This window comes from Nerophis ophidion, linkage group LG25 (assembly GCF_033978795.1).
Source record: "Nerophis ophidion isolate RoL-2023_Sa linkage group LG25, RoL_Noph_v1.0, whole genome shotgun sequence".
Taxonomy (NCBI): Eukaryota; Metazoa; Chordata; class Actinopteri; order Syngnathiformes; family Syngnathidae; genus Nerophis; species Nerophis ophidion.
This window is the reverse complement of record NC_084635.1, coordinates 23,978,608-24,004,909: the sequence shown is the minus strand read 5'-3', so window position 1 is coordinate 24,004,909 and position 26,302 is coordinate 23,978,608. Positions and strand designations below refer to the sequence as shown.

Sequence of the window (26,302 nt, the reverse complement as noted above, 5' to 3'; positions counted from 1 at the left end):
GTAACGTTGAGTTATTTGTATTTCGACAGTGAGTTTTGTAGGTAGGCAGTGGAAATGCTGTCCTCTAATAAAGTATGATACCGATGTGAATGCATTCGACAATTACGGCCACTGTGTAAATAGTTATTATATTATTTTTTTAATTTATGTATGGAAACGGCTTTACGGTGGCAGTAGAGTTAGTGCGTCTGCCTCACAATACGAAGGTCCTGCGTTAGTCAGGGTTCAATCCCGGGCTCGCGATCTTTCTGTATGGAGTTTGCATGTCCTACCCTCCGGGTACACCGGCTTCCTCCCACTTCCAAAGATTGGCAACACTAAATTGGCCCTAGTGTATGAATGTGAGTGTGAATGTTGTCTGTCTATCTGTGTTGGCCCTGCGATTAGGTGGCGACTTGTCCAGGGTGTACTCCGCCTTCCGCCCGATTGTAGCTGAGATAGGCACCAGCGCCCCCCGCAACCCCAAAGGGAATAAGCGGTAGGAAATGGATGGGATGGATGGATGGAAAGAAACACTGGAGACTGTTTTTGAAGTTAGGAATATTTCATATAAGTGTCTGACTAATTAGTGTTATTCGTGGTCTATGGAGGTCAGAATTATTGCTGGTTGGTCTGAAATCAACTTCACCCAATTTCAATACTCAAAATCAAATACAATATCATTTATAACTATTTTATTTTCTGCGATTTTGATGTTGATATTCAACATAAATTTTAGTACGACTAATTTGTGTTATTCATGGTCTATGGAGGCCAGAATTATTGCTGGTTGGTCTGAAATCAACTTCACCCAATTTCAATACTCAATTGTAAATACAATATAATTTATAACTATTTTATTTTCTGGGATATTGATGTTGATATTCAACATATATTTTAGGGGGCAGTGTGGCTCATTTGATAGAGCAGTAATGCCAGCAACTTTAGGGTACCAGGTTCACTTCCAGCTTCCACCATCTGTCACCGTGTCTTTGGGCAAGACACTTGCTCCCAGTGCCACCCACACTGGTATAAATATAGCTTAAAAGATGTATAGATAATGGGTTACACTATGTCGGGGGTTGGCAACACGCGGCTCTTTAGCGCCGCCCTAGTGGAGCTTTTTCAAAAATGTATGAAAAATGTAAAAAGATGTGGGGAAAAAAATAAAAATACAAATATTTTTTGTTTTAATATAGTTTCTGTAGGAGGACAAACATGACACAAACCTCCCTAAATGTTATAAAGCACTCTGTTTTTATTAAATATGCTTCACTGATTTGAGTATTTGGCGGGAGCCCTTTTGTCCTACTAATTTTGGCGGTCCTTGAACTCACCCCAGTTTGTTTACATGTACAACTTTCTCCGACTTTCTAAGACGTGTTTTATGCCATTTCTTTTTCTGTCTCATTTTGTCCATCTAACTTTTAACGTAGTGCATTCCTGCACAACGGTGAGTTTTGTTGACGTTATTGACTTGTGTGGAGTGCTAATCAGACATATTTGGTCACTGCATGACTGCAAGCTAATCGATGCTAACATGCTATTTAGTGTAGCTATATGTACATATTGTATCATTATGCCTCATATGTAGCTCTTTTTGAGCTCATTTCGTTTCCTTTAAGTCCTATTAATTCAATTTATATCTCATGACACACTATCTGTATGTAATATATGGCTTTTATTTTTTTGCTGCTCCAGACATGTTTGTTTTTGTATTTTTGGTCAAATATTGCTCTGTCAACATTTTAGGTTGCGGACACCAGCACTATGTAAAGTGCTTTGAGTCTCTAAAGAACAAGTGCTGTATGAATACAAATCCCCTCACTTCACTGTTGATATTCTGTCACTATGTGGTAAAAGAAACCTACCATAAAAGGTTTGGACTTATAGTCATTGTAAGTGGGTAAACACACAAAATCAATAGGGGATCAAAAAAAAATCCCTGTTTTGTCACTGTTTAGTTATCTACTGTTTTTAAAGACTTCCAACATTGTTTAAGGCCTTTTTGCCTCAGAGAGCATACACAATATAATTTAAAAACTTATTTTTTAACTCCTTATTACATTTTTTTCTTTTGAAGGGATCAGCCTCCATGGAGTGAGGAAAAACGACCAGGGTTTAGATTGATATCACAACTCAACAGGTGACCCTTGACCCCTCTCCTCTCTTTACCCTCGTCTGTTAACTTCTTTATCCCTTGCTCATGTAGTTTACGTCACATATCCAACTTTCTATTTGCTCTATTATGATTTCTTATTTGTAACATCACAATAATTATTTTTCCTCTTTAGCACTGAAAGGTAGCCAAGTTTCAACTAATATTTATTCTGGTGATTTATTCAATATTTTTATTCCCAAATGTTTCCCCGCTCATCCATGCAGGTTGGTATCTGAGACATTAATCAATCGTTTCTTTCTGACTAACCCAGCTTCAGGAGTTGAGCTCCTCCACTACCAAGCAACCAGACTGATGATTCACATTTCGCTACTCTCATTCTGTTCACATCCTTTTATGTGCTGTTTGTTGTCCATACAATTATTACCCTGGGTGATTTGTGAAAGTTGTACAGCAGTACATTGTTTTTTTGTTTGAAATCCATTCCAAAAGGTCATCTTTATTTCGCATAAGAAATATTGTAAATCTGTTCCAGAGAGCCAAAATATAATAATATAAACCACATTTTATTGAAAATAATTTAGTTTACATGAAGAAAACCATGTGAAATACAAACAAATAATGAATTAAATGGATAAAATAATAATTAACATCACTTTTACCTTTAGTTGATGACTCTAATTTGTGATGACAGAGAGGAGGGGAAGGGAGAGACATTTTCAACAAAAAACATTGCCACTATACTCACCTTTGTGAAATATTGTTTTCGCAATTGACATTACAAAATAATTATTAGTAAATTATTGTGAAAACTCAATTAAGTTATGTGTATTTCAGTTTTTACCTGAAGATCTTATCTTTTTGGAACAATTTTCAGGATTACGGTGGAAAGACCGTGTTTTTTATAGTTGGATTTTTCACAGAATTGTTTCTTGTGTTGCACTATTTTTGTACTAGCTAGATTATGAAAAGGTGCTGCAGAGCCCTGTTGTTTTGTCCATATTTTTCTAATTGGATCTCCTAGGATTCAGTTAATGTTGCATGACAATGTAGAATAATGCGGCGAAAGCATAATGACTCAGTGAATTTATGGCCCTGGGATGACATCTGCCTCTGTCCAAGGTGCTACAACATATTAAACATTTGTCCTCTTCCTCCTACACAGAACCAACTCAGACTCTGCTCTTCATACAAGTGCTATGAACCCACAGGACCCCTTCAGCGTGAACAGGCAGATGGGCCGAGGTCCCCCTCAGCGCAATGGTGAGTGCAGCAGTGCAGTTTAGTTTTACACAGACACACACTTGGAGCACTACAGTAAATGCTTTCTTCATGTCCTTTTCTGTTGTGTTTTAATGTAAATGCATTTTTATCTGTAAATCCTTACTCTGGATATTGTAACAGCTACTGCATGGGACATTGTTGATGCCATCCATACTATGCTTATCTCAATTCAGTTGATCCTACTTTATAGTACATATTGTGACTGCTGTAGATTGTAAAACAGACCTGTCTCCCATGCTTTCATGTATGGGTACAGTAATACAAACAGCTGGCCGTACTTATTACAAACCCTTTTTCTAAATGAGTTGGGAAATTGTGTTAGATGTAATAATAAACTGAATACAATGATTTGCAAATAGTTTTCAAACCATATTCTGTTGAATATGCTACAAAGACAACATATTTGATGTTCAAACTGATAAACATTTATTTTTTTGCAAATATTCATTAACTTTAGAATTTGATTCCAGCAACATGTAACAAAAAAGTTAGGAAAGGTGGCAATAAATACTGATAAAGTTGAGGAATGCTCATCAAACACTTATTTGGAACATCCCACAGGTGTGCAGGGTAATTGGGAACAGGTGGGTGCCATGATTGGGTATAAAAACAGCTTCCCAAAAAATGCTCAGTCTTTCACAAGAAAGGATGGGGCGAGGTACACTCCTTTGCCCACAACTGCGTGAGCAAATAGTCAAACAGTTTAAAAACAACGTTTCTCAAAGTGCAATTGCAAGAAATTTTGGGATTTCAACAGCTACGGTCCATAATATCATCAAAAGGTTCAGAGAATCTGGAGAAATCACTCCACGTAAGCGGCATGGCCTCTAACCAACGTTGGATGACCGTGACCTTCGATCCCTCAGACGGCACTGTATCAAAAACCGACATCAATCTCTAAAGGATATCACCACATGGGCTCAGGAACACTTCAGAAAACCACTTTCACTAAAAAGAGTTTGTTGCTACATCTGTAAGTGCAAGTTAAAGCTCTACTATGCAAAGAAAAATCCATTTATCAACAACATCTAGAAATGCTGCCGGCTTCTCTGGGCCCGGGATCATCTAAGATGGACTGATGCAAAGTAGAAAAGTGTTCTGTGGTCTGACGAGTCCACATTTCAAATTGTTTTTGGAAATATTTGACATTGTGTCATCCGGACCAAAGTGAAAGCGAACCATCCAGACTGTTAACGAGGCAAAGTTCAAAAGCCAGCATCTGTGATGGTATGGGAGTGCATTAGTGCCCAAGGCATGGGTAACTTACACATCTGTGAAGGTACCTTTAATTCTGAAAGGTAAATACAGGTTTTGGAACAACATATGCTGCCATCTAAGCGCCGTCTTTTTCATGGACGCCCCTGCTTATTTCAGCAAGACAATGCCAAGCCACATTCAGTGTGGCTTTGTAAAAAAAAGAGTGCGGGTACTTTCCTGGCCCGCCTGCATTCCAGACCTGTCTCCCATCAAAAAATGTGTGGCACATTATGAAGCGTAAAATACGACAGCGGAGACTGAAACTCTACATAAAATAGGGATGTCCCGATCCAGGTTTTTGCACTTCCGATCCGATACCGATATTGTTTTTTGCACTTCCGATCCGATACTGGCCTATCCGAGCATATATTAAAGTTTAAAGTTATTTAGCCTACTTGGTTGTCAGATTCATGCTGAAAAGGATTTTAGTACTCTTGATAACAACTAGCCAGCTGAATTAGGTGAGTTTGAATAATACACAATAGTTGGTATTCAAGGATGAACACAAAATATCCAAAATTATACAAGACAAACAGAAATGGCATCATTAAACAGTAAAAAAGTGAACAGTATAAAGTGCAAATAATGCTGTAAACATTATTAAAAAAAGCAAAACACACAAACAACCTGAGTGGGATAAAATGTATATAACTCAGCATCAATACTTGCTCTTGAACAAGTGTAAACTTAAAAAAATAAAAATGTGTATATATATCTACACTCTCCCTTCAATTGTTTGCCCCAGTCAGGGGGGGGGCAAACAATTGAAGTCCAAGCAGAATGGGGAGATTCTTTCTAACAAAGACGAGCACTTCAAGATGCTCAGGTGTCAGCCTGCTCCTGTCTTCATCTATGATGAGTGCTAAAAAGCCTCTTACTCGCAAGAGTCATTAAAATGTCTTACAACTTTACCACCACGCTTGACTTTATTGTGGCATGTTTTGCACTCCACCTCTTCATGTTTTTCGTTTTGTAGGGTAAAATAATCCCACACAGCTGACATTTTTACCGTAACTTTTAATTCACACGGCCGTCTGAACGGTTAGAACACAGACCTTTGGATGTTTTGAAGGTGTGCTGGAAAATGCGTAACAGAGTTTAGGGAGCAGCAGAATAGTGGAATGTATTATTTAAATCGGTGCGTTGGAAAAAACGGACCGGAGGTTTTTTTTAAATTGGATCTGGATCGGCATTTTCCCATGCCTTGACAATACGCATTTTTTGGCAAATATCGGCGGCTGATCCGATCCAAATATCGGATCGGGACAACCCTATTATAAAACAAGAATGGAAAAGAATTCCATTTTCAAAGCTTCAACAATTAGTATCCTCAGTTCCCAAACATTTATTGAGTGTTGTTAAAAGAAAAGCTGATGTAACACAGTGGTGAACATGCCCTTTCCCAACTACTTTGGCACGTGTTGCAGCCATGAAATTTTAAGTTCATTGTTATTTGCAAAAAAAATAAAGTTTATGAGTTTGAACATCAAATATCTTGTCTTTGTAGTGCATTCAATTGAATATGGGTTGAAACGGATTTCCAAATCATTGTATTCCGTTTATATTTACATCCAACACAATTTCCCAACTCATATGGAAACAGGGTTTGTACTTGTTAACACTCCTATGCTTTGTTGTTGCTGCTTTTTTTAAGTTGATTGCTTATGTTGTTTATGAGTCAGATTAAGAAACTGTTTACACTCAAAGTATTTACGAAGTATAAAGAAAAAATCTTGATTTACATTTTGAACTATATTGAAACATCTCATTATGTGAAGCACAACTTAACTATTTATTCATGATAACTTAGTATTTATTCATAATAATTGTGTATTTATTTGTTTAACTTATGTTGCAAATCGAGCACAGGAAGTGAACAAACGCATACAGTACACAATTTCTATGAAAAGTAAAATGATTAGTAACTATTTTTGTTTATTTTTATATATGTTTTTCTCTTGTGCAGGCTGGCATGGAGCTTGTATAAATGAGACACAGGTGGATGGGTCTGGAGATGGTGAGTCATGTTTCCTGAGAATATTGTGTTAGTGTGTCACCACAAGGTGTAAAATAAAGCATGAAACCATCTCTACAGTGTTTTCCTTTCCAACGCTACCAAACGACGAGAGTCTCCCCGGTGTCAGTAGGCCCCTCCCCAAGCAACTGTGGGAAGCCAAAAAGGTGAGATCGATGTCTGCTCTTGCTAAGTTTGTGCTCGCTGACCTCTGTATGAATGCAAGTGGCTTTGAGAAACCAAGCACAATCAAATAAATTGATTGTTGTCATCTAAAATGACTGATGCAACCTTTACATCACTTGCCTCACCTGATCGCACGTCACCGGGCCACCATATATACTTTATACAATCGCTGTTTCTGCATAATAAATGTTTTGTTATGTAATTTTGATGCACCACTGTTGTATCATCAGCAGTATTGTAATGACATTGTCCTCCCACTATTGTTGAACTTTTTTGTTGTTTTTTTAACACTCGCTTGACTAAATTTTCAACACTTGGTTAGGCTTGAAGCAATCAACTCAGAGGAGATAGTAAATGAGCAATTGTAAAAACAAGAGCACACAATAAATGTGCTGCCCTTTCAATATTCCGCTGGCTAAAAAAATGCACCAAGTCATAGTAACTTAGAAATCCATCAATTGTCTATTGCTTAGCAGAGTCATGAAAAAGCTGTAGCCTATCCTAGGCGATTTAGGGTAAAAGGCAGTCTACACCCGGCACTGGTCACCAGCCAATCAAAGACTGCACATAATTATTCACACTCACAGTCCATCCATCCATCCATTTTTTCCTGTTCATCCCTTTATGAGTCGCAGGGGACTCGAGCCTAACACAGCTGCACTTGAACAGAGGGCAGGGTAAGTCGCCACCTCATCGCAGGGCCAATACAGATACACAGACAACCAATCACCCTCAAACCCCCACTCTAGGGCAGGCCTGGGCAATTATTTTGACTCGGAGGGCTCATTTAGAGGAAAAAATGTGTCTGGAGGCCGGTATATCTATTTTTATGAACACTAATACAAAACCTCACAATAATGTCAGATTGAATGCTAAAACGTTATGACAGACCGCTTTAAAAAACGTAATGGAAATTTACATTTTTCTATGAAGGATAAAACACTGAAAATTGACAAAATAATCACACACCCTTTCGATCGACATATTTTACAATCAAGTGAAACACAACAAAAATGTAACAAACAGGGAAATATGAACTGGAAAGGTACAAAATAAACACACCTAAAATCTGATATATCTGATACATCACTAAACTTTAGAACTTTGTTGTGCGTCTGTGGGAACGCTTCCCGCACACACTGCTTGGTGCCTCGTCTGAGCTGCTATGACGTGGATTACCATAGTAACTAACTAGATGACTACACTAATTAATTAAATGACCATAGTAACTAATTATCTGACCATAGTAACTAGTAATTCATGCAGATTCCAAGCATGTAAAGACTTAGTGTAGTTGAAGACTTAGGGTATGGATTACCATTAATTGATTAACGTGGACCTCAACTTAAACAAGTTGAAAAACTTATTCGGGTGTTACCATTTAGTGGTCAATTGTACGGAATGTGTACTGTACTGTGCAATCTACTAATAAAAGTATCAATCAATCAATCAAAAAGGGTCATTAGAATACCTGAATGCACATCATGACAGCTACACTTTACATCTTAAACATCTAAATAAAAAGATTTGGGAATGTCCGGCGGGCCACATTGAAAAGCTTAACGGGCTGCATGTGGCCCCCGGGCCTTAATTTGCCCAGGTTTGATCTAGGGTCTCCGTACCCAAATTGTCGTGAGGCCACGCTGACTTTAAGAAATTAGCTGTGATTTACACCACCATTGACCCGAGGTAGAAACCTGAAATTCAAGATGTTATTCTTCTAATACAAAGTAAGTACAAGTAGTTGAAAGTTTCAATAATGACTTCGTGAATATTTTACCAAAATTGGAGGAAAGGATTCCAGACCCAGTTTCAACTGAGGACTTCTATACACTATAGATAGAAATCACAACTTTAATGTTCCTCACAAAATTGACACAGGAGGAAATAATTAAAATCGTGGAAAAAAATGCAAATCCAAGACTTCAATCGACTGTAATGGAATTTATATGGAAACGATAAAACAGTTTATTGAAGAGATCTCAGAACTACTAATGTAAATCAGTAACTTATAATTTTAAACAGGAAAATTCCCAATCAAAAAGAAAATAGCGAAAGTTGCACCAATTTATACGACTGGAGACAAACACCAATTCACAAATATAAACTGTTTTTTTTACTTCCACAATTTTCTAAAATCATTGCAAAATCCCAAGTATTTACATAATAAATACAATTTGTTTTGGTTACTTTCACCACAGATAATACATAATGCACTTCATGGTGCGTATGGTCGTTGTGTGAGCCAGGCAGCTGGTTGGTTAAATACAAACATTGAAAAAAATTGGAGAGTTTCATAAACAAATCTAAAATACTCGCTGAGAACCTTACTTCACAAATTATTATTCGTTTATTTTTTTATGTTATTGCTTATGGAGTATATTGTGAATAAATTGAGAACAGGAAGTGAACATAAGTGTTAGCAACTGCTATGTAAAGAAAAAGGGGTAAGATTAAATAAGCCCTGCATCTTCCTACTCCTTTTCGAACATGTTGAAAAGAGAAACTGGAAATTCCGATCATGTTGTATCCATGCATGTTCGAAATAAACTCAAACTCAACTGAACTCAAAAATGTTTCTTTTTCAGGCCCAATCTCTTGCATCAAGGCCTAAATCCTGTGAAGTGCCTGGTATCAAGTAAGTGTTATGTAATATGTCCGAATAATTGTCTTTTGACAAAACACAATCCATGTAGTCAGCTAAAGTAAGAAGAGATTCTTGGAAGTAAAGACTTGTACCGAAGTCTAAGCAGGATTTCTATGAAATGCATTGATTCTTCAACAGAAAGATATTTCTGTCAGTGACACGCAGTGCATTTTGTACTTGGGCCTTTAGTGGGGACTTACCTGACCTAGCCCATCTTGTAATACCACCACTATCACGTCGCTATTCTACAAACCATAAATGATATACAAGAACACATCATAAATAGTTGTGGCATCATAAAGTGATAGGCATTTCAGGTATTGGGAATGACTATCATTATCATGAAGAAAATGACTTGGATAAACATGTTTTTTTTAAATACCTTATCGCCAATACACGTGTTACATTTCTGCAAGTAACTTCGAGCATGGTGTAATTAACCATAGAGGTCAGCTATAAAAGGTTCTTGAAAATTTGGTGCTCGGCCTAATGTAACAATATATTTTTTTAAAAACTTGTCGATAATGTACCGGCCAATGAAATGCATCATACTTATGGAGCCAAAACACTGCTAGCAAGATTTGGTATCGAGAAAAAAAATGACATTGTAGAAAAAGTTGTATTGGCACTGAAACAAGTTTTGGCAACAAATGATAAATGGTACATGGGTTATACTTGTATAGCGCTTTTATACCTTTAAGGTACTCAAAGCTCTTTGAGACTGTTTCCACATTTACCCATTCATACACACATTCACACACTGATGGAAGACTAACCACGACCTGTCAGGAACAAGGTTGAAGTGTCTTGCTCAAGGACACAAAGGACGTGACTTGGTTGGTTGAAGCTGGGGATCGAACAAGTAACCCTCAGGTTGCTGGCGCAGTTGCAAGAGTCGCCGTGCCACGCCAAATAAATACATTGAAAATATTATATTTTTGCTGGATATTTTTTTAATAATGACATGCTTTTGATGTCAATATTCATAGTTGTGTACAATTTTATTGTTTTTTTGTTTCAAAAGTTTTTATGTCCAACTTTTTTTTTACGGTTTTGTTTCTTTATTTTCGGTTTCACCTCTTTTTTTTTTACGGTTTCAAAGTAATGGCAGTGTTTTGGCATAGCTTATAACATATTTACCCGGAACAAGTTTTACTTGAAATACCATAGAAGAAGACAAGAGGACCGAGGGGCTCTAAATCAAATTTTTAAAAAATCTTCAAAATATGAAATTATGAAGTAAAAGTTATTTTTACAATTATCTTAAGTAGGCTTTCGTGTGCTGCTTTTAGTAAATGTATGTCCTGCTCGGACATAAAGCTTGGATTTTTAGACCTAATATAACATTTATTAGGTTTTGACTTCTTACCTAATTCATAAACCCCTTTGGTCAACTTTGTTACTTTCAAAATGGGTTTTATATATAAAGTAGATTTACATATACTATTTACTGTAGTTGGACATACAGAATGTCCCCTCAAAAACACACTGGAGAAAATCCAGATGTTTCAGAAAGGCAGAAGTCTTCTTGGTATGTTTTGTTGAAATAAATACAGCAACATCAAAAGTCACTACTCAGATATTATTTTTAAAGATGTTTTAATGTAATTGTTAGTAGAAATGTATTTTCTAAAAGCCCAGCCTTTTTTTCTAATTCATTGAAAAAAGTCTCTTACCTTTGCAATATAGGTTGTACTTTCAAATGCACATTCAAATATTACGTGGAATAGAATGTCATTTAAGATAGCTGAATGCATTCCCCTATTTTGTAATATTTTGCAATTAAGGCAGGAAATTAATCACTACAGTGATAGTTTCAGCACATTATTTATCAATTTATATAAGTCAAAATAATAATTGATAATACAATACAATAAGACTTGAGTCAACCTACTTAGGTCCAAAAATAGAAAAAAAAATATGTAAGGCTTTATTTCCACATGCTGAAAAAAAGCTTGCGCATGAACTTGTCTCCACAGGCTGGATATTAAGCTTTCTCTCTCTCTCCCGGGTAAAAAGAGGAAGAACTGCCGGAAGTTGCTCAACAATACGATAGTGGAAGTTGTGTATTTTAACACACATTTAAGTTACTCATTTCACACCAAGCTTTACACGTCCGGTGTTAGATGTTTTGAATGAATAAATACAGCTCTACCTACATGTTAAAGTTGCGCTTTTCTCTTTGCGTAGAACTGTAACAATCTATAACTGTATTGTTCCATGCATAATTTAAAAATGCCTATTTCAATATCTGTACCGCTTATGCTACATCTTGAAAGTATGGCTAGGTTGACACATAGATAGCATACACATTAAACTTGATTTAGAGCTCCTGTCTTCCTCTACGGTGTTTTACTTGCAAGCCCAAATCTAATTCAACTGCTTCCGGGTAAGCTTGTTGTAAGCACCGCACACATACACCTGCCCCACAAGCCAAAACACTGCCATTAATTTAAAAACCGTAAAAAAGGAAATGAAACCAAAAATAAAAGAAACAAAACCGTAAAAGAATATAAGATAATGTAAAAAAAAAGTTGAACATAAAAACATTTGAAACACACAAAAACTATTAAAGTGTACCGTATTTTTCGGATTATAAGTCTCTCCGGAGTATACGTCGCACCGGCCGAAAATGCATAATAGAGAAGGAAAAAAACATATATATGTCGCACTGGAGTATAAGTCGCATTTTTGGGGGAAATTTATTTGATTAAATCCAACACCAAGAATAGACATTTGAAAGGCAATTTAAAATAAATAAAGAATAGTGAACAACAGGCTGAATAAGTGTACGTTATATGACGCATAAATAATCAACTGAGAAGGTGCCTGGTATGTTAACGTAACATATTATGGTAAGAGTCATTCAAATAACTATAACATATAGAACATGCTATACGTTTACCAAACAATCCATCACTCCTAATCGCTAAATCCCTTGAAATCTTCTTCCTCGATGTCGCTTCTAAACAATTCTGCCAACTCCAAAGGTATGCGCCGCTTCCTCTTGTCGTTTTCTGCTGCATATTTCACTACGTACAGCTTGTTATCTGCAGTACATGATTTCCTTTTCGGTGCCATTTTTGTTCAGCCCTTTGCAGTTTTTATAAGTTACCGCCAACGATGAAATGATCCATTTCAATAGCTACAGCAGTAGCATATAGTAGTTAGCATTCCATGACCCACAATGCACTTCTGCCATGAACTTCGCCCGCCAAATTTTTATTGGCTGACGTGTGTGTGACTGTTGCTGACATTGTCTTCGTCTCTTCCGCGAATTAGATAAATAATATTATTTGATATTGTGTTATCTGCAGTACATGATTTCCTTTTCGGTGCCATTTTTGTTCAGCCCTTCTCAGTTTTTATAAGTTACCGCCAACAATGAAATGATTCATTTTAAAAGCTACGGCAGTAGCATATAGCATATAGTAGTTAGCATTCCATGACCCACAATGCACTTCTGCCATGACCCTCCCCCGCCAAATTCTTATTGGCTGATGTCTGTGTGAGACAATTGCTGACGTGTGTGGGACGATTGCTGACATTTTCTTCGTCTCTTCCGCTAATGAGATAAATAATATTATTTGATATTTTACGGTAATGTGTTTTGACACATAAGTCACTCTGGAGTATATGTCGCACCCCCGGCCAAACTATGAAAAAAAGTGTGATTTATAGTCCGAAAAATACGGTACACAAATGTTAATATTGGCATTGAAAAATATATCAAGGTTAAAAAAGCAGTGTATTTTTTTTAATGGTTTTATTTATTTGAAGCTAAAACTCATTTTGGTGCCATTACAACTTTTTCTACAATGTCTTTTTTTTTCCGTGCCAAATCTTACTGGCATTGTTTTGGCTCCATACATACTTTTATTTATAAACATAATCCATCCATCATTTCCAGAGTGATACAGACTATTTGGCAAACAGTTTAGCTCTGATACAACACACTCTGCTGCTGGACCCCAGGAAGAGTAGTCTTTGCTACCGTAAATACTAATGGGGAGCCACAAAAAAACAGAAGACGGTAAAATGAAAATGCCCTCATTATCTGAATCTTAAATTTAATCAGGCGATCACTCCTGATTATAAATGCATTGACATGGAAACACACATTGTAGAAGCTCAACTATGATTTATTGTACCAGAAGCAATAAAGATGATGACTGTCGCAGATGCTGTAAATAAACACACTTTCTTTGGGCAAATACGACAATTTGTCATTGTGAATGTATGTCAGTGCTTCTGATAGTGTTTCGGACAGCACAAAGCCCACCTCTGGTGTTTGCGTGTGTGTTTTTAGTCTTTTGATAGTTTGAATATTGTTTGTATGCTGTGTTTGGAAACTCGAGAATGTATTAGGTATTATGGATGTTGGAAACAAAAGTATTTATATCTAAATGGCGATCCTTATCTATTACGATTCTGAATTTAAAAAAATCAATTTTATAAAAGACATTTTTTAGGCCATCTCAGTGCTCATTTGCCACTCTTATACATCATGTCAGCACTAAGAAGAACGTCTCTTAACCTGTTTTGAAAAGTTTGTATTATAGTTTATGCCACAAATAATATATTTTGTGATTTTTGAATTCTGAAACAACCGTCACCCCAAAAATCGGAATCGAACTGAGAGGTGTTGTGTGAGATTCACATTCTTATTCGGTATTGTTTGCAAAAGACAAGACCAAGTGCTTGGGAGCAGCTGAGTTCATTCCAAATTCCAATGACAACCCATATTTCAAAAAGTAGTCCAGCTGGTTGAAATGTACACAGAACAGAATGTAATTGTTTGCTAAGATAATTTAGCAAATTGTTTCCACAGTATAATATCAATGACTCATAAAAATATTTTAGAGTCATATTTACTATTGTGCTTTGATTTTGATGTGCACACAATGATTCAAGACCAGCCACCTTTTACCCAGACTAGAGTAGGTTCCTTGCAGCCATTAATTAATTAAATGTTGCACATTTTATTGGGAGCCATATATACATATTTAAGCACTTACATTATTTGGATTTCGGCAGGTAACTGCTTTATGTTCACTTTCTTCTCACAGATAAGACATTATGTGATGCAACAGGAATTTTATGAGCAAATGTTTCTCCTCTACATTATGGTGATCCCCAAGTGATCTGAATCATCAAAACATAATAACTCACTTTCAAATTAGCTCTCTCTTCCCTTTAAAAATGCAAAGCCAAGAGGAATACAGCAATGATTGTACATTTCTGTAAACATTGTGTTTAATTATAGACATTATTAACAGATATCTAATCAGATTCTTATTTTTTCCAGTGTTTTCCCTTCTCCAGAGCAAAATTCTGGTCTTCCCCACTACCAGGGCTCATTGAACACTGGAGGCTCTCTACCCGATCTCAGCAACCTGCACTTTCCCTCCCCGCTCTCCACTCCACTGGACCCTGAAGACAATGGAGGATACTCTAATATTAGTGGGGGAAGCAGCACCGGAAACCTGCCGGCCGCCATGATGCACCTGGGCATTGGCAACTCACACGGTTAGTTGAAGCGCTATATCTGTGCCACATTTACAGTTTACAAAATATTTTTGTTCTAAGGCTATTACCACAATTTTCGAAGTATAAGTCGCTCCGGAGTATAAGTCGCACCTGCCGAAAATGCATAATAAAGAAGGAAAAAAACATATATAAGTCGCACTGGAGTATAAGTCGCATTTTTGGGGTAAATGTATTTGATTAAACCCAACACCAAGAATAGTCATTTCAAAAGCCATTTAAAATAAATAAAGAATGTTATATGACGCATAAATAACCAACTGAGAAGGTGCCTGGCATGTTAACGTAACATATTATGGTAAGAGTCATTCAAATAACTGTAACATATAGAACATGCTATACGTTTACCAAACAATCTGTCACTCCTAATCGCTAAATCTGATGAAATCTTATCCGTCTAGTCTCTTACGTGAATGAGCCTAGTAATATTATTTGATATTTTAGGGTAATGTGTTAATAATTTCACACATAAGTCGCTCCTGAGTATAAGTCACACCCCCGGCCAAACTATGAAAAAAAACTGCGACTTATAGTCCGAAAAATACGGTAGTCATGGCTTAATGGTGGATTGTCCATCTACTCAGAATTTTATTTGTGGCGGGCCACCACAAATATGGTTCGAATGAGATTGACACTTTTGAATTTTAATAAATCACAATCACAGCTAATTATTTGCCTGCATAATTTGAGTTATTTGCCTGCATAATTTGAAGACAAACTTGCGTAATTGAATGCAAGTTTGTCTTCAGAATGTTAAACACAAACATTTTTCAAATGTTTTACTTGAAGTAGGGCTGGGCAATATTGGCTTTTATTAATATCGCGATATTTTTAAGCCGTATTGCGATATACGATATATATCACAATATTTTGCCTTGGCCTTGAATGAACACTTGATGCATTTAATCACAGCAGTATGATGATTCTAAGTGTCTACATTAAAACATTCTTCTTCATACTGCATTAATATATGCTACTTTTAAACTTTCATGCAGAGAGGGAAATCACAACTAAGTCAATTGACCAAAACTGTATTTATTAAATACTCTTTATTCTCTCACGGGTGACTTTTTAAATGAAAAAACAAATTAAGAGTGTTGCTACCTTTTTGTAGTAACACTTCTGCTGCATACTTTGCATATTGCTGTTGTCTGCTGAATATCTTCCCACTTTAAGCCAAACCACCGCCAGATGAGGGATCCCCTGCTCTTTATTTTGGGCAATTATTGTGTTCTTCCTCCATTTGTGATCAGTTTCGAACCATCTCTCTCTTGTATTGTCACAAGCTCCGCTCCGCTCCGCTTGCACGACCTGCCTCAGCTAACGTTAGCCATGCTGCTACCTCTCTGATCGGTGAGAGCTCTGACGCTAGAGTATGTGACGTATGTAAGAAGGCGGGCTTGTTTTCCGTCTCTGTGAGAATGAGAGACGAGGAGGAGTGAGAAACACCTGTTGTGTAATGCCCACAGCTAAAAGCAACTCGACCTGCCTCAGTTAATGTTAGCCATGCTAACGTTAGCTCTCAGCGAGAGCATATGATGCTAGACGCGCGACAGTATGTGACGTATGTAACAAGGCGGGCTTGTTTTCTGTCTCTGTGAGAAGGAGACGAGAAGAAGTGAGAAACGCCAGTAATGTAATGCACGCAGCTAAAAGCAACTGTGTGAAAACATATAGTAATCGAATATTACAATATAGTCATTTTCTATATCGCACAGAGACAAACCTGCGATATATCGTTCATATCGATATATCGCCCAGCCCTAACTTGAATGCAGATCATTGACTGTTTAAAATGTTGAGTAACAGTGTAGTATGAAGGGCACATTTTGTACAAAAGTGCCATTAACAAGGTGGTGATGTACACTAATAAATAACATTTATTAATGTACATAAATAAGTGTACATAAATAACATTTATTAGTGTACATCAGATTCATGATTTATTTTATACTAATAAGTAACATTTATTAGTGTACATAAATAAGTGTACATAAATAACATTTATTAATGTACATAAATAAGTGTACATAAATAACATTTATTAGTGTACATCAGATACATGATTTATAGTACACTAATAAATAACATTTATTAGTGTACATAGCCCTAAATCACAAGTGATTTAGGGCTATATAAATGAAAATCTGCGATGAGGTGGCGACTTGCTCAGGGTGTACACCACCTTCCGCCTGAATGCAGCTAAGATAGGCTCCAGTGCCCCCCCGCGACCCCAAAAGGGACAAGCGGTAGAAAATGAATGAATGGATGAATAAACATTGATTGATGATACTAAAACACGTTCATAATTATAACTCAGAGTGCACTTTTGTCTGCATTTACTCTTTCTTCAACCAAATGCTTAAAGCAGTGGTTCTCAACCTTTTTTCAGTGATGTACCCCCGTGAACATTTTTTTAATTCAAGTACCCCCTAATCAGAGCAAAGCCTTTTTGATTGAAAAAAAGAGATAAAGAAGTAAAATGCATCACTACGTCATCAGTTTCTGTTTAATTAAATTGTATAACAGTGCAAAATATTGCTCATTTGTAGTGGTCTTTCTTGAACCATTTAGGAAAAAAGATATAAAAAAAACTAAAAACATGTTGAAAAATAAACAAGGGATTCAATTCTAAATAAAGATTTCTACACATAGAAGTAATCATCAAGTGCCCTCTTTGGGGATTGTAATAGAGATCCATCTGGATTCATGAACTTAATTCTGAACATTTCTTCACAAAAAAAGAAATCTTTAACATGAATATTTATGGAATATGTCCACAAAAAAATCTAGCTGTCAACACTGAATATTGCATTGTTTAATTCCTTTTACAGTTTATGAACTTACATTCATATGTTGTTGAAGTATTATTCAATAATTATATTCATAAAGGATTTTTGAATTGTTGCTATTTTTAGAACATTTATAAAAAAATCTCACGTACCCCTTGGAATACCTTCAATTACCCCCATTTGAGAACCACTGGCCAGAGAAACAAGCTTATTGACATTTTCAAATGACACTACTGATTTCTATTTTAAATTATTTGGATTAATCTGCATTTATAACCAATATTTTTTAAATTATGATTAATTGCAACTTTGACAGCCCTAATTTCTAAACTTGTTTTGCTGGTCATGTTTTTTGCTCACTTTTTGTCTACCCCACAGTGTCTATTAAAATGACATGCGTATGCAAATTATATGATGGCGTCATTTAGTTCCACCCAGCAGGACAAAGAATGACCAGACCAATCTGCATCCTGTAAGGAGAAAGAGGCCATTGTGGTGGTGGTTGTGGTTTAGTGATATTTGGAAGTGACTCCCAGCTTGTAAACAATGGCGAGATAGATACTGCAATAGAAGTTGAAGGCACCCTGCCCTCTAATGTTTCTGACTTGTACATTCAGTCACAGTGCGTGTCCTTTTCTCGCACGTTTCAGTTTTTTTGTGAAATAAATCAAGGCCTTACTTCACGTACAAACCACCACTTGCATTTTTTGAGCTTGAGATGTTTGTCGCCACCCGGTAACCGTGTTATGGAAATCCATCCCCTCCATCCATTTTCTGCCGCTTATTCCCTTTGGGGTCGCGGGGGCCCCCGGTGCCTATTTCAGCTACAATCGGGCGGAAGGCGGCGTACACCCTGGACAAGTCGCCACCTCATCGCAGGGCCAACACAGATAGACAGACAACATTCACATTCATTCACGCGCTAGGGCCAATTTAGTGTTGCCAATCAACCTATCCCCAGGTGCATGTCTTTGGAAGTGGGAACCGGAGGGAACCCACGCATTCATTGTGTTTAAATGATCTCAAAAGCGTCCTCACTTTGAACTTCGCCAGCCTTCCATGGCTACTCCGGTTCTGCCTGTCTTCTCAGTAGTTTGTGACTGTGGTTTTTGGCTGAGCAGCACATTTTTTGCCTCCCTATAATCATCTCTTTTTTTCTTTTCTCTGTGTGGCTCTATTTTCTCATTTTTGCAGGCCTCCCCAATCACAGAATAAAGTTCCCAAATGACCGAATTGATGTCAAGGACATGGAGTTATAAAGCATGCTGCAATAATCAATACATAATGCATGGAGCTGTAACTTCCGCATTTAATTTTGGCGTCACAAAGCCTTTTATTGTTCCAAATTGTTTGAATGGCAATGCAGTCCGGTTGAATGGAGTTTGGCACAATCAACTTTTTGTTGAAAACTGTGAAGGGTGCCCCATTAACAAGTCCATTCTACACCTCAATTGTGTGCCAACCACATAAATATTATTTCATTTGTTACAATGGACAATTCACATTAATGAACATAGAAATGTAAATGTACCAAATTGCCAAAGATGAATTCCATCTGTTGTCCCTGACAAGTTGATGGTACATACAACAGAGTCCATTCAAAAAAATATACATAAAAATTAACACCAGATTTACCGTATTTTTCAGACTATAAGTCGCAGTTTTTTTCATAGTTTGGCCGGGGGTGCGACTTACACAAAGGAGCGACTTATGTGTGAAATTATTAACACGTTACCGTAAAATATCAAATAATATTATTTAGCTCATTCACATAAGAGACTAGACGTAATATATTTCATGGGATTTAACGATTAGGAGTGACAGATTGTTTGGTAAACGTATAGCATGTTTTATATGTTACAGTTATTTGAATGACTCTTACCATAATATGTTACGTTAACATACCAGGCACCTTCTCAGTTGGTTATTTATGCGTCATATAACGTACACTTATTCAGCCTGTTGTTCACTATTCTTTATTTATTTTAATTTGCCTTTCAAATGTCTATTCTTGGTGTTGGGTTTTATCAAATAAATTTCCGCAAAAAATGCGACTTATACTCCAGTGCGACTTATATGTTTGTTTGTTTTTTTCCTTCTTTATTATGCATTTTCGGCAGGTGCGACTTATACTCCAGCGCGACTTATACTCCGAAAAATACAGTAGTCAGCGTAAACAGTATAATAAAATACAAAGACTTAAATATAATGAAAGTAGGTTGCTGTTGACCTTAGTATTAAAAAAAAGAACACAAAACCATGCATTTTTTGTTTTGTTTGGGAGGTTTTCAAATTGGATAGTGTTTTGTATTAAACGGTTTGTGTTAGAAGTTTACACACACACACATCATTAGAACTATTGCTATCAATAAGAGGCACTTCAGTTATTCTTTTTAATCCATGAAAAAACAAGAATCATGGCACATGTTAGATTTTAATTTTTGGTTGTTATTAAAAATGTTATTCTTCAAAATTTGGCTAATCCATGTTTGCATGTGTTTGTCCATACAGGCCTCTCCTCTTCTCTGAGTAATCCTGCAATGCAAGCGTCCCTTAACAACTGCCAGCTTCCTGTTTCTCTCAGCAATCCCCCCATTAACTCATCTCTGCGTCTCTCTGGTAACTCTCCTCGACGAAGACCAGCACCTATCAGCCCCCTCACCCTGTCTCCTGGTGCGGAGCAACGTAGGGGTCTGACTAAGCAGTTGTCTCCCACTATGTCCCCATCACTGTCCCCTATCACACAGGTATGACAGAACATGTTAAAGAAAAATACTTGACACTTGAAAACCGTATTTTCCGGAGTATAAACCGCACCGTTATATAAGCCACACCCACTAAATTTTAGAAGAGAAAAATATGTTTTCATATATTAGCCGCTCCGGACTAGATGCCGAAAATATATACCGGTACGTTGTTAAATAAGATGATTACACAAAAGTTTATAGCAGTGGGAATCTTTGGGCAAATCACGATTCGGTTACCACTCACAAACTACGATTAGATTAAAAAGTGATTAAAGATGCATCTTTAATTAATGTATATTGATTATTTAATTTCTCTAAATAAGCATTTATCACTTGCAATTTTAAGAAACAGTGCATTTGGAATAAGAAAGTTACATTAATTTCCACATATGTTAAATTAATAGAAATGTGTGCAAAATTGGTACATAAGTGCCCTATAATAAAGGAACTGGTCCGATCTCAGTCAGTCAAATTTTAGAACTATCTGCAATACTTTATTTACAATAAATAAACTGATTGATTATTGACGTTTACTAATCAATTTTTAAATCGTCCATGTCCGAATTCTCGATGCATCTAAAAATGAATTATTTCCCCAGCCTGTATCTATTTATATACCTTAATTGTTTCCAAGCAGTGACTGTAACACAGCAGTAAAACGGCTGATCAAACAAAACAATAAAGTCAGTTATGTCTTTATTCATCCTTTATGAGATGAATACGATGTTTTCCTTTCTTATTAAGGTTCAAGACGTCTATCAGGATTATTCTTCTTTGTACTTTAGTAAACACTTTGAGTTTGAACATTTTTTTAAAGTGGATCATTGTAGTACATTGTTTGATTACTTTGCTTAATCAATTAGGTTAATTGGCAACACTAAATTGGCCCTAGTGTGTGAATTTGAGTGTGAATGTTGTCTGTCTGTCTGTCTGTGTTGGCACTGCGATCAGGTGGCGACTTGTCCAGGGTGTACACCACCTTCCGCCCGTATGTAGCTGAGATAGACTCCAGCACCCCCCGGCGCCCCAAAAAGGGACAAGCGGTAGAAAATGGATGGATGGAATTTCAAAATGTAGCTGTTACCCAAGAAAAATCCACTCTTAAACCACACGGTTCAAAGCTTGTGAAAAAAGTAGCGCTTTATATTCCGGAAAAAATTGTATATGTATTTCTAAGTGTGTATTAAAATACCATATTTAAAAAATGTTGTCCTAGTCAAACACACTTGGACTCACTTGCTAATGCTAGCAAAGTAGAAGGGGCATCCCAACTTATTAATAGTACTGTTTATTGATTAAAGCCATTCACCATTTTAAATACCTGTAATGGTAAAAAAAAAAAAAAGACAGTTCCATGAAATTAAAATCAAATGCAGTGAATTACTGTCAGTCCTAACCTGGTAGTGACAACTGTTGGCTTTCTTTGTAGAGAGTTGCTTTAGATACCAGCAACATGCCAAGGGAACCTCCCCCTCCTTATCCGCTCTACCAGCAATCCCAACATGGAGCGGACCAGTCCCTCACGTTGCATCAACAGCAACCTGTGTCCCCTCAAGACTTTAACCCAAGTCAAGTAAGTACCTAGATACTTTCTGCATCCTCAAGTATTTAAAAAAAATAAAAATAAACACACCCCTTTTATTTATTGTATTGCTCACCAGCAATGGTGCTTATTCTGTGCATGTGTAGTCTTGTAGTTAGTACATGGTGTTGGTCTGCACTGTCAAAATAAGTTATCAATAAATATTTAGCTAAACTGATGTTATTAAATATTCTCCTGAGAACCAGTGTCATCTGCAGTGGGCATTTGTTTTTTATTCAGAGTTTTGTTTGCGTCAAATTTCTTTTGGGGAGAAAAAAAAACAAAAAAACAATGTCACTGCAGAGAACGCTGGCTCTCAGGAGGTTAAATTAACATATTATATTAAATGTAATTTGTTATAGAATGAAAGAATATTGAAAGACTGTTTCCTTGCAATTTTGACAGCAGTCTGGCTGTTTTTTTTGGCAGCACAACATGGCAGCACTCTCTAGTGATTCCTTCATGGAGCAGTGGTTCTCTAGTCGCCAGAGCAAAACCCTCCCATACCAGGTCTGCGACACACACTTGGATTTACAACATACTGTACATACAATCCAATAAAATTCCAAAATGCATCATGGTTAAAACATCAATTTGGCCTTAAAATGCCTTCAACAACAGTGCTTACCTTTATGGTACAAAATTTAAAAAAATAATTTCAGCATCAATACACTTTACTGTTATTTGTGTATCTGTGTAGTTATTTGCTAGCTGATATGCTAATTTATTTAAGTTGAAACTAATCTCAACGAATATGTACTGTACTTCTTATTAAACTAGCACACGTGCATTTGTGGTTTTAAATCATTTAAATATTGATGAATATGCAGTGTTCTCAGTTTATGCTATCAATCATCAACACTTCATTTCTCTCTTGTTTTCTGTTTTTTGCCATCTGCTTCCAAAAATCTGACTGGTAGTTGGACCACTTCAGTCTGTTGGAAAACGCAATGACTTTCACAGCAGCTACATCTTGCTTCGACCCTTCTTCTTCCTCCCTGTACTACTCCCAGGCAGGCCTTACAGGACTGGGTGGTAGCCACGGTAACTTGCATGACCCCATGCACATGAGTTCAAACATGCTGTACTCCAACTGCAGTGGAGGAGTGCCCAACATCATACTCACTGGTGAGTGTCCACTGCCGCCTTCCTTTTCTGTGGAAGCAACCAAATGTAACTAAAAAAACCGGAGGTCACTTGTGTAGTAGTAAGTGTGACAAATAATCACATCTTTGTATTTAGGTGCAAATACCAGTACATTAAAACCAATACAATGAAGGGCAAAATGTGCTAAACTATCTTAACAAAACCATAACATCTTAGTTTTGTGTTATAACAGACAAATTGAAGTAGCGTAATACTCTGAAAGTAGTTAAAGTCAATACCGGTTGTTGACAACTTGTCTTAACTCGACCAACTCATCAAGTTCTGGTCCACTGTGTTGTTAAGCTAAAAAGTGCCAAATCAATAAAAACAAATGAAGTGTACATGTTCTCCCCGTGACTGCGTGGGTTCCCTCCGGGTACCCCGGCTTCCTCCCACCTCCAAAGACATGCACCTGGGGATAGGTTGATTGGCAACACTAATTTGGCCCTAGTGTGTGAATGTTGTCTGTCTATCTGTGTTGGCCTTGCGATGAGGTGGCGACTTGTCCAGGGTGTACACCGCCTTCTGGCCGTATGCAGCTGAGATAGGCTCCAGCACCCCCCCGCGACCCCAAAAGGGACAAGTGGTGAAAAATGGATGGATGGAAGTGTGGGAGGGAAACAGGAAAGGAACTGTTGATTGCTTTCAAAGGTTTGGCTTACGTTCTAAGATCAGTTCCCCTTTGGCAGTTCTTTCATTCGTAGGAATGGGAATCGAAAAATAGTTTTTGTTCAGATCCATGTATATCAATTCCTTGAATTCATTTGCAGAATTTTTAATTGATTCCCTTAGAGGGGAACTGCACTTTTTTTTGAAGTTTTGCCTATTGTTCACAATAGTTATGAGAGACAAGAACCATTATTCTAAAATGTAAAAATCTAGGTGGCTAGCAATGTAGCTAATGGGAATCACTCCATTCCGCCTCGAAAAAACTTAAACATTTATCAAAAAACCGCCACCAATCCTTACTTTACATTCCATTTACCTGTATAATAAACAAATTGTAGCGACATTAATATTGTAAGAGCAAACATGGAGGAACTATTTTTTCTGGCGTACTAACATATCAGCGTGCTACTTTATAGCCATAAGCTATCTACCGTGAGAGATAAGCTTAGCTTCTACGTCACCACCCGAATCCTGTTTGAGTTCGTAATGCACAACGCAATGCAATAGGAAACCAATATGTAGTGACTGAAGAACATGAACAATCATACTACAGTATCGCTAAAGCAGTGGTTCTTAACCTTGTTGGAGGTACTGAACCCCATTAGTGAAAAATAAAATGTGTTTTTTTTTTTTTTTACTAGACCAAGTTATGTGTTTTTGGTAACACTTTAATATGGGGAATATATTTTCAATAACAAAGACTTAATTCAAAGGTTTTTTGACACTAGGGGAACATATTCTAAGAAACAAAGACTTAATTTGGAGTTATTTGGTTAGGGTTAGAGGGTTAGGGTTAGAATGAGGCCATGCCGAATAAGGCATTAATAAGTACTTAATGATGACTAGTTAAGAGCCAATATGTTACTAATTTGCATGTTAATAAGCCACTAATTAATGGTGAATATGTTCCCATACTAAAGTGTTAACATGTTGTTTTATTGGTGCACAAAATGAAGCGTGTATGAACATCACCTTGTTCAAAGAAAAAAAACGACACAGTGCATAAACTCATAACAAGTTACACACCTGCAAATCAGTCAGCTGTTGCCGTATCCATAATAACCCGATAGGTGGAAGTTTTTATTGACACGATGAATTGGGTGTGTTTTGACCTCTGTCGAAACCCCGAGGCTGACTCACCGAACCCAGGTTAAGAACCACTGCTCTAAAGTATTACAACATATCTACATCACTCCATACTCTCCTGCTCGACAGTGTTATCATATCTGAGTTATTGCTTGTATTCCGACACTTGACTTCTCGAAAGTGATAACCAGTGGTGGTCATCATAGGTAAGGTGGCTGTTGTACAGCAGGCATTGTGTGAATCATCTGGGTACAAAAGAGGCTTAAATCTTCCTGCAAAATCCAGATAAGAGCATAAAATCCAACTATGCAATGGAACAGATCCATACACTTTTAAACAAAAAAAGATTTGTCGAGTGGTATCAAGGATCGAGAGACATATAGAACGATTGTGCTCCAGATGCCATGCTACGTGACAAAAAAGATGAAAATTTGGAAAAGCATGGAGGGCTACAACTTCTTTGTGCATGGCTATTTCAAAGAAATTGGTATCAAGATTCTCCCGGATAAATATGCATTGTTGTTGCTCGGGTAAAGTTGCATTTCATTTACGAGTAGCGTGTTTCCCCCCGTCTTTATCAAAATATAACTATAGAGCTTAACCTATGATTGTTCCCTTTGGTAAAACATGAACTGCTTTAGCTTTTGCTCACATTTTCTTTGTGTTTTTAGACACACCGAGTCCGTGCTTTTCGAAACACTCGCAGCAAACTTGTGTTGAAGAAATATCAGTAATATCAAGATAATACTTAAATAGGAAATAATAACCGTTAAAAGTATATCAAACACACCTTTAATGAAGTGATTACTGCAAACTTGTGTATTCTTTGAGTCTGCTCCCATGGCCTGGAGTGTGGGCTCTATGCTTTTCTGGTCGTCGTTTGGCAAAATCTTTAAATCTTCCGGCCTTTTTGATTACCTCTCGAGGAACTCTGAAGAAACGTTTATCCTTTTCGCGATTTCAACAACTCGTACAGCTGAACGAGGAAGTCTAAATGGCGCTTAGTACCCATTGAGAGCAAACCTAGCTTGACCACCAAGCATATTTAATGGGGAGGACGTGAGCCGTCAGTAAAATCCAACCAATTGTGCAGAAATATGCGGAAATACATATAAAAGTACACTTAGTCACTTAGCATAATTTGAAAAAGGAGAATCAGTTCGGGAAAAAAAAATGTGAGAGATACATACAGTGATTACAAATAAATTGGAGTCAGCCAAGTTGACATACTTCACACAAAAGTTACA

At 37.0% G+C, this 26,302-nt stretch overlaps 1 protein-coding gene across 5 annotated transcripts in view; it reads left to right on the top strand.

Moving 5' to 3' along the window:
• Positions 1–26,302, top strand: part of crtc3 (CREB regulated transcription coactivator 3) — a 127,337-nt gene that overhangs the window by 66,242 nt on the left and 34,793 nt on the right. For 3 of the 5 annotated variants that reach the window (XM_061887465.1, XM_061887467.1, XM_061887468.1), the window contains exons 5-14: positions 2,063–2,125; positions 3,264–3,361; positions 6,606–6,656; positions 6,735–6,820; positions 9,428–9,477; positions 14,795–15,015; positions 20,337–20,572; positions 22,002–22,145; positions 22,560–22,664; positions 23,075–23,282. In XM_061887465.1, the coding sequence (XP_061743449.1) occupies positions 2,063–2,125; positions 3,264–3,361; positions 6,606–6,656; positions 6,735–6,820; positions 9,428–9,477; positions 14,795–15,015; positions 20,337–20,572; positions 22,002–22,145; positions 22,560–22,664; positions 23,075–23,282 (1,262 nt within the window). The remainder of the gene's footprint in view (positions 1–2,062; positions 2,126–3,263; positions 3,362–6,605; positions 6,657–6,734; positions 6,821–9,427; positions 9,478–14,794; positions 15,016–20,336; positions 20,573–22,001; positions 22,146–22,559; positions 22,665–23,074; positions 23,283–26,302) is intronic. The other 2 variants (XM_061887466.1, XM_061887469.1) reach the window with 1 other exon arrangement.